We start from the raw sequence: 19549 nt of genomic DNA, 5'->3' as shown, positions 1-19549 counted from the left end.
AGAGTCACATGAAGGAGCAGCCTCATGCAAACCACATCCAAAATTCTCACCAGCCACAGGCTGACCATGACACCAAGGCTGAACCTACCTCAGGCCACCAGATCGTCAGCACTGACCAACAGACTGGTCACGGGATCCTTGCCCCCATTTACATTTGCATTTCTAGACTAATCCAAGATTAAAGGCAAGAAGGGATGAGTGGTAGGTCACATGGCATGAGAAAAGCAGAAGCATCTTCACAACTAAAAAGCAGAGCTTTCAGCTCTGAGAAACAGATCTCACAGGACAGCAGCACTTATCACACCCACACCCACGCAGATGACTGACCTTAGAGGAGAGCATTTCATAACAAGAGCTCCACTCACACAGCCCACTGTCTGCAGTGAAGGTTTTGCTGCAGCAACAAGGCAGGAGTTGCAGAATCCTTCTTGAAACAGTCATTCTTAAGAGAAGCTGGAGCTCTTGTGACGTCAAGAAATCACCAGATCTATCTCTGTAAGGGGAAACTACCTCTAGAGCTGAAGAAGGACTGATTACTTGGTAACCAAACATACTCCACTTGCTTGAAACTCTCATTGTGTTTTTATCCCCTGGAATAGAAAGGAAAGGCTTCCTCCCTCAACCATTCTATTCCCAGTGGTTAAGAATTTAATGGTATTTTGTACATTCTGGGTGGCTTAGCATCTGTGATGCTTCTTGGTACCTGAGGTGAGGTGGTGGCAGACCAACACAGGAGACCCATCTGCCCCTAACTGCACACTGCTGCCCACAAAAATCAACCAAGAGAAACTATGATGTGAAACTCCTTCAGAATTCAAAGGTAGTATTTAGTTTTCTGGGCTTTTGGCACTACTGCCAGAAAGCAAGGAAGTCCTGAATTTTCTCTCTGCCAAATGCTGCCTGAGGCAAGCTTTATATTATGATTTTAGATATCTCACCATATTTCTTGTTTACAAAGTGTCTTAATACTGTTCCGTTCTCAAATAATTCTCAATTACTCATGTGACAGTTTTATCTTAAATACAAACAAAAAACAACTTCACCTTTCTCTATAAGGAAGAAAAGCCTGAAAGAGCTTAATACAATCCTTCCTGAAGCCTCTACAGTTCACCTGTTTCCCCCCAAAATTTTACTGAATCACTACAAAGTAGAAGTGCACCATTCTTTTAAATGAAATAACACTTCCAAAGAGACAACGGCAAGCTACGTAAGTTTTCTGCTGCTAGCTGCTTCTAAGGCACTTCAAATAGAAAGACTAAAAATCTTTCACAATTCTTAAGCTTCCTGGCAGTTTTGTAGCTTTACTACCGCATTAGCCAGAGTAAAAGAACCTGAATTAAATGAACAGAAAACCTCAGTGATAAAAGAAAGTTATTCTGCAGGATTACTGTCTACTTAAGAACACAATTGTAAAGCAGCAGAAGTGTTGTGCACATATGTTTGCTACAGAATGTCTGAAAAAATTAGCAAACATCACAGCATGTCAAAAATCACTTGTGAAGAATTAGGCAAAGTGACAATGACATTCCCACAACTTTTCTTCTGAAGGGTAAGCCTGACAAGGCTTGACTCCAACAAGCTCTGTAATGCAGGTGAAACTCATCCTGTCAGCACTGCAGAACCAAAGCAGGCATTCCTGCTGATGCTGCACAGCCAGAGGGAGCTGCACTGATTGTACAGCACACGTTCTCATCGCTTCCAGCCTCCCCTCAATCGGCACTTTGGCAATTCCTTCGGTTTCACTTCGCACAATCATTTCACTTGGCCGAGTTCCTCCACAGAAATTACAATGCTGCTAAGTGAGACTTCAGCAATATCCCCGGACAAGCTGATAACAAACACAAAGACCTGAGATAGCCTGGATCAGGTCCATGGTGTGTTTCATAAACAGTGAAGTCTTCGCCTGCCCCCTTCCAGAGGAAGGTGTTGCTGTGCCTTCACCATAACTTCCCTGCCCAGAGCTTCCTGTAGCCCTTCTCTGTCCCTGCCTAGTTTTGCTCAGTCTTCGCTTTGTTAATTGAGGTGCTAATTCAGATTAACCCTTCAGGTTAATCCCTAGGTAAGTCTGGTCACTGAAAAGCACCACATTTTCCTTTCAGCTTCATTTGCTGCGAGTTACAAAGTGATCTGTAAGATTTGCAAAATACAATAAGGAGAAACACGGCATTTAATACCAGCTGTGCAGTTGGAAGACTGAAGTTTTGGATCCTAGGACAGGATTTAAAGCCATATTCAGTTGCTTTCTTTCCAAAACCTCTTGAAAACAATTTGATGATACTCTGAGTAAAGGAACATTCTCTTTCTCACTGCTCAGCTGCTGCAGTTTGCTTTTTGTATGACCTGTATGACTACAGAAGTCTGCACTACAGCTAAGCGAACATTATGCTATAAAAACTTTTGCATCATTTCCCAGGGTTGTTAAAATGCAGTAGTTGACTCCCAGCATTGCTGACACATGACACTGCCTCCATCCAGATGCCATCAGCAGTTTAAAACATCTTCAGATAAAATCAAATTAACTATGCTTAAAAACCACCACCAAATTTGCCCACTTGCAGGCTCAAATATTGTTCCTTCCCTTTTGATACAAAAAAAGTGAAAAACTGACAGCTCTACTCCTCTAAAACAAAACTCCATGGAGGATCACAGAATAAAATGATCATCATAGGAGACATCACTGCAGGATAACTCAAATGCCTGGAAAATTGTCATAAGAAGGTACAAGCATCAAATCAATATTGGGAGACGTTGCAATGTGCATTTGTGATCCTCAGTGGACTGGTACAATCAGCGTAAACCAGACATGTTACTTCAGAAAACAAGGCCTTAAAAAATTTCAGAACTTTCTTGTGTGTCCTTGCTTCACTTCCCACTTGGCTGCCCTGAAGTATGACACTTCTTCCTTCTGGGGGCCAGGCCCTCAGAAGCTTCCTTCTGCTATTTCAAAAGGGCTTTAGAAAAATAATTCTTGATTGCATTTAACTGCAATATCTTCATTATATAATGACAGTCAACACTTACATTAATCATCAGTTTTTGTGAGCAAATGAAATGCTACAGCTTCTTGTAAAACCCCTGATTACAGGTTTTGCTTCACCCTCCTAAACCTCCCTTTCAATCTGTTACCCAGAGCTTGCTGTTCTTGTTCAGATGTCATAGGATCTCAAAGGTTGGAGAACCAAAGTTTAGCAGAAGACAGCAGAAACACATGAACTGACACAAAGAAAATACCCAGTCATTAAATGCTACAGTTTTCATAAGCTGGGTTCATTACACCTAAGGGGAAAGGTTTGATGTAGTTACTCAAACATTGCTCTTTGGAGCAGCAGGTTCAAGGCAACAATACTTGTATAACAGCACTTTGAGGTCAGCCTGTTTTGTGAGGAAGGTCTTGGACCAGATGACTATTACAGGTCCTGCCCAACTTTAACAATCCTGTGATTCTATACTCAGGATGTAACAGACATACTACAAGTTCAGCTCCAAATACCCTTCACCTTTTGCAGAGCTGTGAATGCCATGATTTTTACTCTTAGCTGCTCAGTAAGTAAAATTGAGAATCATCACAAAAACACAGACACTTTTCCTAGGGCAGTGGTAGTGCAAACTCTCTGTCAAGGGTTTTCTGCTGGTTTATGGCTGCTAACTCCAAGGCTGCTCTGTCTGACCATAAAAAATACCAGAGGAAGCACCAGAAAAGCCTCCCAAAACACTCTGCTATGCAGCTACTGTGAGAGGAGTTAAAGCAAACACCACAGCTCACCAGCCATCCTTTGTCTGTACATTTGAGTAGATCAGGAAAAATTTTAGCAGGAAACCATCCTTCTATTTGTGAGGATGCCCAGAGTCAGACCAAGAGAGCCCATCCCAAAAGCTCTACTTACGGATGGGGTTTCATTTCTATGTAGTTCTTGGGAATGAAGCCGTCTTTTCCATTGAGTTCTGCCTTGTACCAATTCTGATCGCATTCTTCATTCAAAACCTGAAGGAAGGAAGCAAACAAAAATTAAGCTTGAGGTACATTCAAGATACAAGCAAGACTGATGAAGGTATCAGGTTAATTCTTCCCATTTGTGTTGAGCAGTTTTTACATTAATAAAGTTAAACACATTCAAACAGCAAATGTAGACGAACAAAGTTCCTTCTTTTTATTTCTAAAGGGGATACTTTTCTTGCTGTAATTTTGAACACTAATGAAAAATCAGGAGTCACATAAAAAGGTAGTTTTAAAAAGCACAAATTGATATTTCAAGGCAAACTTGCTCTAAAAACTGTGATGCTTTATTTTTCATTGAATTTCTATCAACTGGTATGGTGCAATAGGCAAGTCTGTTGCACTGACTGAAAGCAGTCCCTCCAATATTGTATTATGTTCTGTAAATAAAACCATGCTATTGTTTGAAACTACCTCTCCTCAAGATGATTTTGTGTTTGTCAACACAAAAAAAAGCCTCGAGTCACAAATGCATCACATGATTAGCATTGCCTGAATGCAGGAAGATGAGGAAATGCAAAGAGAAAGAAACACAAATGCAGATCCAGAGATCACATACTATACACACAGAGTTATGAAGATATCCAGCAAACCCTCACACTAACTCTTTTGCTATGCCACTATGTTTCTTTATTTCAAGGGTGGTGAGAGGAAATGAAAAAAAAATTAAAAGTAAAACCAGACAAAAATCTGCAAGTGCATGTCTCATTCTTACAGCTGACTGGAGTGCATCAGAAAATGAAACTCTATAAAGATCAGTGCTTGCTGCCTTTCAGAACTGTGACACACCAACATCCTAGATCTGCCTCACTGCTGACTGCTATGTATGACAGATAAAAACCTCAAAACCTACTGAAATGAAATGTGGCAAATGTGAGCCTCCTCAGCGAATTACAGGGGGTAACAGTTACTTGGATGTTCCTTCACTCCCAAGGGAAGAGGCTGATGGGATGGATGCACATTCCCCAGGTGCCAGCACTTCCACCGGGGAGCTATCACAGCAGCAGAGCCACATCTACAGAACTTAAGTGAGCAAAGACATCCATCTTTAAGGCCCATTTCTCCATATTTTCAGCTGAAGAGGCTTTAACACTTAAAAGATCCCAAGTAACTTACATGTGGATGAAACATTCAAGCTGTCTTTTGCGCCATTACTACTTTGGGCTTCCATGCATTTATGTACCAAGCACTGCTCCAGCATGCACAGCAGAGTTCAGTCTTTTAGCTGGCATCATCTTAGCACAGGTCATGAGCAGTTCAAGCATGGCTCTGTTACAGGCTCTGAGGTGAGAGCTCACACATGGAGTGCTGCCCTGGATCAGCTGATGTCTGCTGGACTGCCTTGGAGCTGCGGGACAGCAACCTGGGCAGGGACTGACTCCTCAGCATGAAATACAGGGAGACACACCAGCAGGAGTTCTGAGAGACTGAACAGGGACAACAGAGATCAAAAATAGGTACATAAAAGTGAATTGCACAGAGACCAGGGAGGGCATGAGCTGAAGCCCAGATCTGTAACTCAGTCATGTAAAGATTTCAGCACATAGCTTCCAAGAATCAGTCATTTGGGGCTGTTCTGTACCTCAAGCTGCCTTCACTAGAGTCTTGCACAACAGAACACAACTCAAACACAACATATTTTAATATGATTTCTAATAAGCCAAATCTTACACAATGGCATGCATTCCTTTATCAGAGATATCTCCCACGAGCTTTGATAAGCTCATGTGCTACAGACTCATTTCATCACCATCAGAGAGCAGTTAAGGGATCTGGCAGTCTGATCTTTTTCCAGAAAAAATGGGTAAATTGTAGTTTCACCTGAAGGACATTGCCACAGTTTTGGGCATTCGGCAGTAAGTATTAAAAAGTTATCAGAAATTCTAACGCCCAAATGCAAATTATTTTAATGAGTTTTATCTTGCTCTGAAGATATGCTATTAGATTTGGAGGAGCCAAATCACATCGGGCTTGGGGTACTCATTAATGCCTGGCCTGAAGCCAAACATCAGCGAGGGAGCAGTGCTGAGGGATGCATTAAAGCTTTGTAACCCGAATAAAAAATAACTGATTAAAGGCAAGGTAAGGTAACTGCCTACATATCTGCACATCAGCCGCTCCCAAGACCTTTGCCTGACTCACACCCCCAGGCTGACGCTATCTTCTCAGCCCGTTGTCCTTTCTAGGATCACTTTAACGAGCTGTCACAGCTCCATCCACACCCTGGCAGACAGCCAGGGATCCATGCCCTGTGTTACAGACCAGAGAGCTCATGCGCAGACACTCACCCTGTAAACACCCCGGGTTCCCCTTTCTGGCTCTTCCAGTGAGAGCAGAACGCACTGTTTGCTTTCCAAAGCTCCATGTTCCCGTATCATTTCAACAGGAGTTATCTCCACGACACAGATCTGCAAAACCATTTCTTCTGACAGTGTCAGACACCCCTGGAGCTGCCCCCAATGCTTAGCCAAGCAAAACTGACTTGTACTGAAGTGCCTTAATTCAGGACAATTTTGCAGTCACATGCACAAGGCTGGAATTCTGGGAGATCCTATGAAGTTATGGAGCTATTACTATGAAAACTGCAGACAGTCCTGTAAAATTTCAGCTTTCAAAAAACAATTATGCCACTAACATCCTTTAGAGAAATGTAAATAAAAAGTCAGGAACACACATAGGAATCTTGTGCATTAATGTATCTGTTTTTGATGTTTACATCTGACACTGCTCTCTTATTTTAAATCATAAATCCACTGAAATGAAAGAACTAAGTAATTAAACCATTTTACTGCAAAATGTTTTATGAAAAGCACCCAGTAAATCCATCTATTCTATATCTCCAAGTGACTTCCAGATAATAAATAATATTAAAATTTATCATCTGGATATTAAAACACAGTGCTATGACTCTAAGAAAAATAATTATTCTTAATTGAATTAAAGTAAGATTTCCCTGGACTTACCAAAGCTACAAAATTTATTCTAAGTACCACATGCATCACTAGATTTGGCTTTGAGTAATTTGACAAGTACAAAACAAAACCACAAATAAATTAAGTAACAAAATGAAACTTTAAAGATTCACCACTCCAAACTGGACAGCCTTCAATGTCTGCAAAAAATCTGAAGCACTTTTTTAGATCAACTGTTCAAAACTGCTGATCTTTGGGTAGGTCAAAACCTAAAGTGTTCCTCTGCATCCAATCCTGTGGCTGCCATAGACCCAACCAGGTCTATGCCAGTGACTCTTCCTTTCACACTGGGGCATCTGTGCCTGAGAGGAGGAAGGGGGAAGGATATTTTTATCCCCTCCATTTGAAGCCATGCTGCCATGTGATGTCCTCAGCCCACAGTCAGCCCTGTTTTACAGTAAGAGTGGCTCAACTGCACCCGGCAGTTTCCCAGTTTGATGACAGCTCTTATCAACAAAAGCCCATCTGTTGCCATGGAAATGGGGAAGAGGCACCTCAGAAGAGTTGCAGCAAGGCAGTTCCCAAGTTTCAGCTAGAACAGTTCACACACAGCAACATGTTCAATTCCATACCTAGCGAGTATTTCCAAGCACACCCTTGGGAATTGTACACCAGTCTCAAACCTCTCAAAACCCAACCACTGTCAGGAACACACAGGCACTAAACTGGAACATAACAAGCAGATCTGGCTCAGCTCTCAAGCTGACACCCATATGCAAACACGAAACTAAATATAATGCTTTGAATATTACGTGCTGTAAATTTAGCCAAATTGATCAGCCTGCTTCGGGTTTTGGAGAGACACCCCCCCAAAAAAACGCATACACAGAGGGCTCTGAGTTTTGGCTGAAGCTCCTCTTTCCCCTGAACTCCAAGGTTTTGGGACTCTTACTGTGCTAACTGAAACAGAAAGTGCAACACAACTGCTGCAGTAGCACCTCTTATTGCCAATGTAGTTTTTCTCCTCCACAAAGTCATACTGACAATGCCACAAAGAAAACAAAGCCATACATTAAAAACATTCCCAAAGTCTAAAAAATCCAAGGAAAGCACTCATGACACTCAAATTAGGGCATGAATTAAAATTTATTAAATAAACGAATGTTTCAAAGGGAGCACTTCTGCAACTGAACTTCTAAGCCTGGAAACTACTTGTCCCAGGATGGAATGGCCCTTGGCAGCTGGGTTCTTACCCTCAGAGAGAGTGTTAAAGCAGAGGTGCTTTAACATTGCTTTTCATTTCAGAGAAAAATTGCTCCTTTTCTGCTCTGAGAGTTACAAACTAGATAAAAACCAGCAAGTAAAAACTGCTTCAAGGGAAACTGTCTGCATTCAACAAAGCAAGTTCACCACAGCCCAATACAAACATTTTTGTTCTCTGTGTAATAAATGAATAGTTGTTAAGATCTGGTTCTTTTACATATAAGTTTTGTAATGTTGAAAGTTGATCTCTGACCATCAGAAGGGTTTGAGCAGGAAGGACTGCACAGACTCTGAGGGGTGGGATGAAGGAGGAGCTGGGTCTGAAGAGTGACATCTGCACCAGTGCTCAGCTTCCCAAGGGGTTGGCTTACCAACAGCAGGTGTTGGGGTTGTCATGGTGTGGGCCCTGTGCCTCTGGCTGCAGCTAAGCACACAGTGCTCTCCCTTTTCCTTATTCAGTCTCTTGTTGTGGTTCAATAAACCTTTTAAATTTTAAAAAGTGAGGTGTCGTTTCTCACATCTACAAATTTATTGTAAATGGCACTACAGGACATTGAAATTAATTTCTTCAGGATTTGGCAAAGACAATCCAAGACGTGGCCTTGGTCACCTGCAGCTCTTGTCTCATCCTCGTGTTGAACAAATGAATCCTCCTGCCTGTGAAGCAGGAATGGCATCTTAAGGAAACCTGGGGAAATCTGCCCATTGAAATGACATTGTGACTCAGACTAGGGCCAATCAGTTTTTCTTTTCTTGATTTACTCATCACACAGAGAACAGTTAATTTTAACTGCAACCTTCAATACTTAATACAAACTACAACTAAAAACTACAAACTTTCAATACACTGGACAATTAGGGTGACTCAAGAACACGTAACTGCTGAAATATTTCAGGCTTTTCCTTAAATTCAATTTATCATGATAACACATAGGAAATGCAAAATATCCACATTTTTCAGAACAAAGTCTACAGGATCACGTTTGGACATCCTTTAAGACTGTGAATACTTGTTCTCTAGGTAGATATAAAAAGCTGTGAAAATGCTTAACAACCACTGATATTAACAAAAACAGCCAGAGAAAGATCGTTCCTTAAATTGCACTCAACTACCAAGCAGTATAATATAACACCTAAATAATGGAGGTAGATTGCTCTACAATGCAGTAATGTGTTATGGATACAGGTTTTTATTCTCACTCTCCCTGATTCCCATTATCACTATAGAAACACTTCCTCCACCCAGTTTTTTAAAGGCACAAGAAGAGCACAAAACACAAACTCAAAGTAATTCAAAAAGACTCTCCACCACAACGAAGTCCAGGGGTCTTTCTTCCCCACACCTCAGTGGAGTTTTTGTCAGAAGTCTTATCTGAAGTGACACTGCTGCTTCTACACACAAACTCTGCACATGCACACCCAAAACCTTTTACCACAACAGCTGAGCAGCTGGAAGCAGAGTCCAGAAGAGTAAATTTTGAAGCTTTTCAAAGCAGAAGTCTGGTATCTGGGTTATCAACTGCTGCCTTTAGTTTCTTTGCAAAGAAATTATGTCTAAGTTATTTCCATTCATCTTGAAGGAACCTGGAAACTCCTCCAAAGTAAAATACATTACAAAGTTGAGACAACAAACCAACAATAAAGTCACAGGACAAGGCCACTCTAGGATCTAAGCTTCCCTTTTCAAACCTGAAATAATATTGCCCTCCATAACTGCTGCACAAAACTACTCACCACTGGAGGTTTGTGCAGTGTTAACATTTACAGATAAATTCAGAATTACACTAAACTTCTGAAAGGGTTAATGGGGAGAACTAGCTGGGTAAGATTACAGGAAATGATGTTATTTTTAACTGCATGAGATAGAGACAAGTTGTCACTACAATTCCATGTAATATTTCACCATGCCAAACTCAAATCCATTGGAGCACTGATTAAAGTCATCAAGAAATTCATAGTTGCACTGGTTGGCAAGCACAGTAAAATCTGTTGTAACAAAGAAAATTCCAAAGAGAGGAGTGGAGCAAGGAATTAGCATTCAACCTTTTACAAAACCACCTATATTTTTTTGTAGGTAACACAAGAATACTTGAAACAACTTTATGTTAGCTGAGGCATAGTCAAGTCTAGCCAGAAGGACAGAACTCAGCACAGACTAACTCACTTTCTCTCCCAGGCCTTGCCAGTCTGGTACTACCATGTCCCCCTCTGGCAAAAGTCTTCAACTGTGTGAAGAGTTTTTTATTAAGGATAATAGGAAAAAGAGAAGTAAAAAAACCAATCTAGACAACAATTCTCTTTCCCTAGGGCTCACCTTTTTTGGTTCACGTGGCACAAAGATGGGAGGAAAAAACACAGTATTTTAAAGTATACTGCAGTGAGTTCCAAAATGTCTAATGGAGATCCTGGAAGGAGTCAATCAAGTACAAGAAACTTTGCTACAGGTCTTGCATTCCTTCTGTGTAGGAAGCTTCCACTAGCACAAATAAATGGAGGTAAAATGATAATAAATGTGCCAGTTCTGCCTCTGCTCTTGCGGTAGATAGATGCCAGCCCCAGTAACTACAGAATTCCATTCAAGTTAGTCTTCCCACTACTACCACCTGTATAAAGGTTAAGCTGTAGATAATCTGTTTTCAAAAAGGTTGATGGAAGATCTCCCTAACAGGAAGCATGGCAGCCTGAAGCAAAAAAAATCTGTATTAATGATTTTACAACTCAAATAAAAATAGCTTTACAGAGCTTGAAGTAGCTCCAGCTCACATTCTAATTAGTCTTTCCACATCTCAAAGACCCCCAAGGGCTTCCGAAACAGCAGGGACTCAGAAATGAGATTCATTTTATGTTCAGCAACTTTTATGGTACTTAAATAAACACTAATTCTGACAAACTTCATAATGTAAGGACTACTTCAACAACTGATGCTGCAATACACAGTCTCATTCCAGTGCCTGATCAAAATGGAGTGCAAAGCAGTAAAAATCTTGTTAGCACAGCTTGAGCTCCACTGCTTGGCCTGAATATATGGAGGGCAGAATGCTCAGGGATTCACAAAACCAGTTTCTTAAAAAGAGGAAGGGGAGTGTTGTTTTTCCCCAAAAGACTAAGGGTTAGTTTACAGTGATTAAAGACCAGGACCAGCCGCCTTTTATAATGAGCTGTAGTGCTCAGGATGTTATCACGGAAACAGAAGACAAAACATCCTTCCTTAATCTCAAACTCAATCCACACCAAATTTGGAAGCCCTGAAGAGCACAGCATTTGGTCAGTTTGCTGTTGTGCAGTGTGGATTAATTCACTCAGGTATTACTAGGGATGAGCACTTGCTTGTGAATGAGTTATTCACTGAGGTTTTATTTAGCATTCCTTAATTTAGGATTAAACAGGGTCCCAGCAAAACCACCTCTGGAGAAGCACAAACTGAAGAAAAGGTCTAGAAGCCTGGAGAGCTCTATGCAATACTCCCTCTTTTTTCCCGAGGAAAGAAAACAGCCTTGAATTCTGAGTACAAACCTGCTCTATCTGGGAAAGGTTCAAAATCCAAAACCAGACTCCAAAACAACCCAAGTGCATATATGCACATGTCTGCATAAAGAACAGAGCACACATTGCCTTAAGCACCTAAAATAAAGCCTCAATTTTGAGAAGAAAAATTTTGAAAGAAGTCTTTTTACCTACAGGTCAGAGTAAGGTCTCCTGGTTTCTATTCCTGTATCTGCTGCAAACATCAGTGCTATAAATTCCAGGCCATCTTACAAGGGCTGTTTCAAACTGCAACTTCAAGTTTAGCAACATGGACACCAAGCATAAAACACATCTGTTATCACATGCTCTAGACTGTTTATCCAAGTACAGCCAACTACAACCTTTCAGTCCTTGAATGAAATTGTAAAGCTTTTGTAAGAGCTCTTGGCATAAGCTCTGAGGGATGAAGGCTGAAAGTCACTACCAGAAAATACTAAAAAAGAGCTATTAAACATTCCAATGAGAGTGTTTCAGAATTGTTTTCAAGCTTAACAGAGAAACAGCAGAAATATCAGCAGTGGGTTTGTGGCAGTTTGCAAAGCATACCCAAATTATACATTTCTCACTTTCTGCACTTCTCTCATTGTGCTGGCTCCATTGTAAGCCAGGACTTGACAGTGTGTCTCAAAAACTGAAAAAGGTAATGAAGAACAAGAAGCAATCATAGCACGTGCTTATCCTTTTAGAGCATTACAACACAAATGAAGCTGGTCACTACAGTAAAATTGAAAATATTTCCCTGGGGAAATACATATGCCTGACAGCACATAGGTCAGATATTCACAGCTTGCAAAATCCATTCTGTAACCTGCTTTGCATAACAATTTTACTTGAACACCCAGCAGTTCCTACTTCTATTTGCATGTGTCCTACTTAGTACCGGTATTTCCCACTAAAATGCACCAAATGCACCACTGGAGAATGTATTTCTCACCATCTCATGAGCAAAGAGATACACCTGTCCCAGAGACGAGTTCAGTGCCTCTGTTCATAAAGCAGAGGCAGCACCAGAAGGCAGAGCTCCTCTACAGATATAAAATTCTCAAAATTCCTCCATCAAGAATGAAAGAGAAAAAATGCTGAAATTAGGACAGTTGTCCTTTCTGTTCTAAATAGTGGGTGTGTACCACTACCTCTGCTACACTTCACTGCCCAAGAAACCACCAAACCCAACACTCCACTCCAATACTTTCACTCTTAATTACTGCTTTCCCTAGCACAGAAACCCAACAACTTACATATCACTTTTAACCAGATAGGAATAGTTATTTGTGGAGTGACATCCAGCAACAGCTTCATGTAAGACATTCTCCATTACAACCATTCAAATGCTTATACACAACAGAGGGGCTGTGATGTACATAACAGCAGGGGAAGTCCAACAGGATGTCTTAAGGGAGACAAACTAATTATGAACACTTGGCATCCTGTAAAAATATCACACTACATAAGGCACCTTGACCCCAGTGCTGGAAACGCTGGGTGGGAGGAATGATGATTATTAGTGGGACAACCTGGACTTAATCTTTGATCAGAAATTTAGGGTATGTGACCAGAGGGCAGTTTTGCAGCAGCCCTGTGGACATCAAACTACAGTGCTCCCCAGCCACAGCCTTACAAGCACTGAGTGGAAGAATTACTTTGCATGGTGGACAGGTATTACAGCTCAATATGAGGTGACATCACTGTGATTTCAACCTATTTTCCACTGTAATGTTTGGGGTATTTTCAGAGGAACTGACACCAAGTGAGTTACTCCCCATCCTGCATTGGTGCAGTTGATTATTTCTGCCTACAACTCTGACAGTTCTTTGATCCTTGTTCAACATCTTCCTGTTTTCACATTTCTTCAAACCATCATGACAAGATGTGTCACCAAAATGAGGCCACTCTGCTTGTAAAATAGACTGACAATGACAATGGACACAGTTCAAGGACCATGCCCTCAGGCACCTGCTGTGACTCCTGGAGCTGTCCCATGCAGGGTCAGGAGCTGGACTCAATGATCCTTGTGGGTCCCTTCCAACTCAAGATATTCTATGGTTCTGTGACAACCAGGATTGATAACCCAGGATGCACTGGTAAGTCTGAGTGACTAACAACATGATGTACTTAGAAAACCTGGAAAAAGTTAAAAGAAAAAATGTGCATGCCTTGCACTGATCACCAGACAATCTGGTGAGGAGCAAGCCACATACCAATGCTGCCTACTACAAAGCAAAAATGAAGGAAAAAAATGTAAAGGTTGTCCAAAACCCAACTATGTTCGTGTGGGAAGTACAATCAGAAACATCATTTGCTGCATTTTAAAACACACTAAGAAAAGGTACAACACACAAAGGCTTTTCAGAAAACTTATACATGAGTTCAAAGCACCAACTTTCAGTTTTTATGTCTAAAGGAAGCAAATTAACTTGAGCTGCAGCTGTTCTGGTTTTTTCCCATGAAAAGGCTATTCCAAATGCACAAACAAAGGGTCCAACATGTTTTCAAAGGATCAAAACAGGCAGATTTCTGCTATTAACGACAGTAATATGTAAGTGGGGGAGTGGGTGGTAAAAAACGCACAATTGGCATGCATTTACAAGACAGATAACCTTTACATCTTTTTTCCTCTATATGGTTTTGTTTAAACTGTTTTATTACAGTGCTCAGTACACTTTCATTTTACACTGCAGACAAGTTAACAGAGCAATAAAAACCTCAACCTTGCTTCATCTGGTTTTAAAATGTAAAAGCTTTAGGATTCTACTAGTATATATTCTTATTCAATATTGATTGCTTAATATATTTTAGCATTGTAAATTTTACAGAATGTAAAATAGTCTTACTCGGCTCTTTGTCAGAAAGAATCCAGGAATGATATTTGACAACTAATTATCTACAGGACAAAGTTTACTAAGTTAATTATACTTGATAGGATAAATTGAAAAATGTATCTGAAAAAAAGATGAAACACTGTAGTTATTATGCTGCTGAACTTTTGTGCATCTCTAATTGATGGTCCTCAAAATTCACAGTTAAGTCATGCCTTGAAAGGCACAAAAACTTATTCTACTAAACACTGAACTATAAGCCAAAATCTAGTTGATTTAAGCCTTTATCCGGGAATAAGAATAACTGCAGGCATCTCTCAACACAGTCAGCAATCAAACTGTTAATACTGATACTGCACACATCTTGAACTTGGAATTAACAATCTTGGGAATTCATACTTCTGAGCAGGAATTCCTACCCAGCTACAACATCAGAGGCCACACTCTCAGTCTGGGGTGGCTCCAAGTTTGGCAGCAGCTCTATGAGCTGGTTTATGCAATGGGTGCGCCCTCCCACCTGTGCTCCCCAGGCACCTGCTTAGCTCCCCACACTGGGGAACTGATGTGCAGAAGAGTTTAGGGAGGTGCTGTATTTCTCACCTCCTTGCTTGGCTTCACAGAAAGTGCAAGGCAGAGCTCTGGGAGCAAAGCAACAGAGGAGACAGGAAGGAAAGGAATAGGGCAGGACTGCTGGAGTGGGCACTGCCATGACGCAAACACCATTGGCTCCAGTTTCAAAGGACAAAAAAGGCTTCTCCAAAATTCTTGCAGCAATCCACCTCTAAATGTACACATGCAAGAACAGTTTCACTTGCTCGAAGATTTAAACACAGCAGATTAGGGGAAGAAAGGGACAAGAGCTCAAGAAGGAGCACGTGGGTAGTCCTGCTCTGGGGCAACAAAAATTCAGAACTCACTGACTGCAAGTGGGAAGAAGGGAATTGGGGAAGCGGGAGCTAGTGATTCAGCTGAGACCTAGATGTATTTGTGTTTTCTGATGACAGGCTTATTTGCACAAGTGTTAAGACTGTTTTTTTCAAACTGTATACAAGCTGGGACCTTTAACGGATAAAGATGAAAAGGAGAGTCAGCTCAGTCATACCTTCATGTCAGCCAGCCAGGTCAAGCTAATGGATCCCAGTAAGAAACATCTAAAGATTTCTGCAGTGTAGACAGAAAAAGCTCAGACTTCACGCATGAAACAGCTCTAAAGTTCAGGGTCACACAAGAAATGCTGCTGGGCTCATCCATCAAGTCTCTTTTTGTGCTCTGTACTGTCAACAATGACAGCTGCTGGTCCTTCTGACAAATTTAATTCTTTACAGGTTACATCACCCAGGTGCAGAGCAAAAGTCATCCCTTCCATCCTACCACACATTGCAAAACTGCACACAGGAGAAAGCAGGGCTTTATGGTGTTGGAAATTACGTGTGCACAAAACTCACACCTTTCAGACACAGAATATCAAGTGAGTGCTAACTGCAATAACCTCTCTGCAGCAATTCAAAAATCACAATTTGATAATCACTATTTACTAATTTCTTTCACACCTAAGACCCACATGAACTTTCCTGCCTGTCCCCGGGGCATACTCTGCAATTTGCATTGGAAAGTACAGAGGAAGGGAAAGCCCAGGTTTCACTACCCTGGGACAGCTGCCCCAAATGTCACCACCACCCAGGTCAGGCCCCAGCAGCAGAAGCTCATCACTGGCCAATGAAGCTCAAGTTGCCATTTCCTCTTAGCCCCAGAAAGGTTTTACAGCCTCAGTGATCTAAGAATAGTATCATCACCATGTATTTGAACTGCATTTTCCCCAATTTCAAAATAAGTCCCGACCTCCCCATCCGCAAATTTCAATCCCTTTACTACTGAGAAGAGTGAAATAAAGGGTGTTGAAATCTCATTTTAAGGTGAAAAATGAAAATTAGTTTTAAAAGGACCACACACCATTTTTTGAACAATTGCTGCAAAGTGCCAAAAGATCCAAGTCCCAAGATATCCTTGATAGTCTAAAAACCCCTGCATGACCTACTGTCAGTCTGTGCAAAGAAGCCTCTTGAAATACATACCTATAAAAAACATGTTTCAATATAATATATTTCAAGATAATAAATATATAATTAAATTTATAAAAATCCATTTTCCTGTTGTTAGGATGGGCAACAGCAGTTGCACCTGCACCTTTAGAAAAGCATAATTTAGCTGTGGCCATAAAATTTCCCAGGCTTATTGATGGAAAACAAGATTATATAAATGCTTGTGGGATATAAGGACAAAGATTTTTATTAAGCAGACTTCGCACACAAAATGGAAAAGAATAACTAGTGACAGATCAGAAAATAGTATTTAAAGTAATCTAGAAAGCCTCATTACTTTTCTACTGTGTTATGAAAAATCATCATCCAATCTCCAGGCTATATGAGGCATTCAGATGAAAGGCTTATGGCAGCTGCCTTACACCAACAGACACCACAAATTAAAGATTTGCCTCATCAATCCAGGGCTTCAACAACTCTGTTTGCTAGAATTTTGTGCAGGAGTCTTATGGATCTTGTTTACAGAGCCAACCCCTGCCTCAAAGGGACTGCAATCTACGCTCTGCTTTGCCAAGAACTAAGTTCAGGGGAGAAAAGAATAAAAGATTTGTAGTTGCCACAGGAAGGCTTCACAGTGCTTACATGAATTATCCTCCCCTTAAAACAGAGGAGATATGATTCATATCAAGGGTCAAAGTACATGAATTCTCAACATCTTTATTTTTCCTTCCACCCTTGACAGCTCCTTGCTGAAGTTATTACCGGGGGAGTGTCACAGCAACAGCTCTTACCTCACCATCTATTCCCCCTTCCTCCTCCACTACCCCAAATGGAACAGGCTTGCTATCACTGAGCCAGCTCATGCAATTCTTTATTCTTTGCAATTTCCTACCTCTCATTTGAAAAAACAAATACTTCACTGTTATCTAAAAATATATTAAAACATTGCCAGCAACTCAGCACTTAAAGCAAAACAACCATCACCACCCAGTGTGAATGCACAATAGAAGTAGCATTTTTGGTAAGGCAAGTTTTTAAAGAGTTCTTGAGAACTGCAAGAAAAAAACCTCAAGTTACAAAAAGAAAAGGCTGCTTTGCCATCATGAGACTAGCCCAAATGCACAGTCCCAGGGCAGGAATGGAGACTGCCATCCACATCAGCCTAGGGTGGCTGATCCAACTTGCAGGGGAGTGCACCTAGCACAACTACTTTATATCAAATTAAAACAACCTTACAAAAAAACAAAAACAAAAACAAAAAAATATCCAAGTAACTTAAGTCAAAAAAACTAGCCAAAACAAACAAACAAACAAACAGCCACTGAATGCAAAAAAACACAAAACACAAAACCACAACAAAATCAAACCTAAACCCTTGTCCAGTTCACAGTGCAACTCTAGGAATGTCTGTGCTGCCACAATATGAGTGACACTCAGCACAGATTGTCCTGTCTGTAAAGCTCAGTCATGTCCCCAAGACACAACTCCACAAGAAGAGGTTGTGACAGAGCTGAGTTCAGCTTCTCCCTATATTTTCTTCCCTCCAGCCATTCATTCTCACCTCTTACTCTCCATTCCCATGCTATGCTGGCCCAAACGTTTGAGGAGTAAGTCAAGACAGGACAGAGTGAAAGAAAAAACCAAACATACATAATTTTTAAGGGCTCAATTTTTTCCAACTCACGCAGTCCCAGTGAAGTTCCGTTACTTGGTTGAATCCTCTTTCTACAGAGCACAGGAATTACAACTAGAGGAGAAGCTCAAGTGGTCCCTGTACTGCACAAAACAGTAAGGCCTGATTAGACTCAGACACTCCAAGCAGTTGGAGTTCCAGGCAGCAACTTCAGGTATTTTCCAGCATTGCAGATTCTCTCAAAACCTGATGTAACAATAAACACCACTGTACAGAAAGGCACTGTTTAGATGACCTATAAAAATGACAGACCAAACACAGGAGGACAAGGAACTTACTTCTTCCTATCCCAGCCTCAAAGCACTATTACATCTTTTCTGCTTTCTCCAAATGTAGCTTCAGAATGGGAACTGACAAATATGCTCCCTGTTCAAAGATGACCAGTAGAATACTCAGAGCAATATCCAAATGCTTTTAAAAGAATTCCCTACACTATCTAATCTAGAACTCCATCAGTTAGTACAATAAAATCTCAATTATCCTATGAATCCATTCAAACAGGAGTTACAATAAAATATCAATCTTTTAAAGACAGAGAATCACATTTGCATTTTACCTCCCACCACAAGCAGCTGTCCTTTTGCTTTCTTTTCGTTTCCAGACCTAAAGAAGCAATACCTGTTGTTTTATAATTGGTGCCCAAAACTGTTTAGAGAGGACAGAGCTTCCTCCCCAGGTTTCAGACAAAGAGCTCTTGTAATCTTCAAAGTCCACCTGATGATAAAATTTGTTGAGTAAAACATGTTAGGCCAGTGCAGAAGTCTCCTCTGTCAAACTACAGAGTTAACACTTTACAGTCAGTTAAATTGAAATGACATGCCAGTAACCAGAGTGAAGCTGTAGATAAGAAAAAAACAGGGAATTTCATGCTCCATTTGAGTTGTTCCTTCTGCATTTTAATTACCCAGCTACATACTTTCCAGCATTTTGCAGTAACTTCTATGTTCTTATAAGAAGATGAGGAGACACTCCATGAAGTTTTATATTTTTGTGCATCAAACACAGAGACAAAACTCTGGAAAATCCCATTTCATTTCATAAAAGCTAGTAAATAAATAATTCTGACCTATTGGGAACTAAGAATTTCCCAATCTTCTGAACTGTAATATCCACTACTAATTTGTTGTCAGATGTGAATTGTATTCTCTGTAACTCAAAAGAGTTGATCTACCCATCATTTTAGACTGTCTGTTAAGACAAAAAGCCCCAAACAAAAAACAACCAAAAAAAACACCCCAACAAACCCAACCAAAAAAACCTCCCAAACAACAAACCACCACCACCAAAGTGTAAGACTCCAAGCAGCA

The 19549-nt window shown here is 40.7% G+C and overlaps 1 protein-coding gene across 1 annotated transcript in view; it reads right to left on the bottom strand.

Moving 5' to 3' along the window:
* The window catches only part of GRB2 (growth factor receptor bound protein 2), a 50432-nt gene that overhangs the window by 6772 nt on the left and 24111 nt on the right, over positions 1–19549 (bottom strand). The window contains exon 3 of the mRNA XM_059864796.1: positions 3885–3982. Within this exon, the coding sequence (XP_059720779.1) occupies positions 3885–3982 (98 nt within the window). The remainder of the gene's footprint in view (positions 1–3884; positions 3983–19549) is intronic.

This window comes from Haemorhous mexicanus, chromosome 20, assembly GCF_027477595.1.
Source record: "Haemorhous mexicanus isolate bHaeMex1 chromosome 20, bHaeMex1.pri, whole genome shotgun sequence".
NCBI classification, from domain to species: Eukaryota; Metazoa; Chordata; class Aves; order Passeriformes; family Fringillidae; genus Haemorhous; species Haemorhous mexicanus.
Note: the sequence above shows the minus strand (reverse complement) of the source record. Positions and strands in the feature narration are given on the sequence as shown.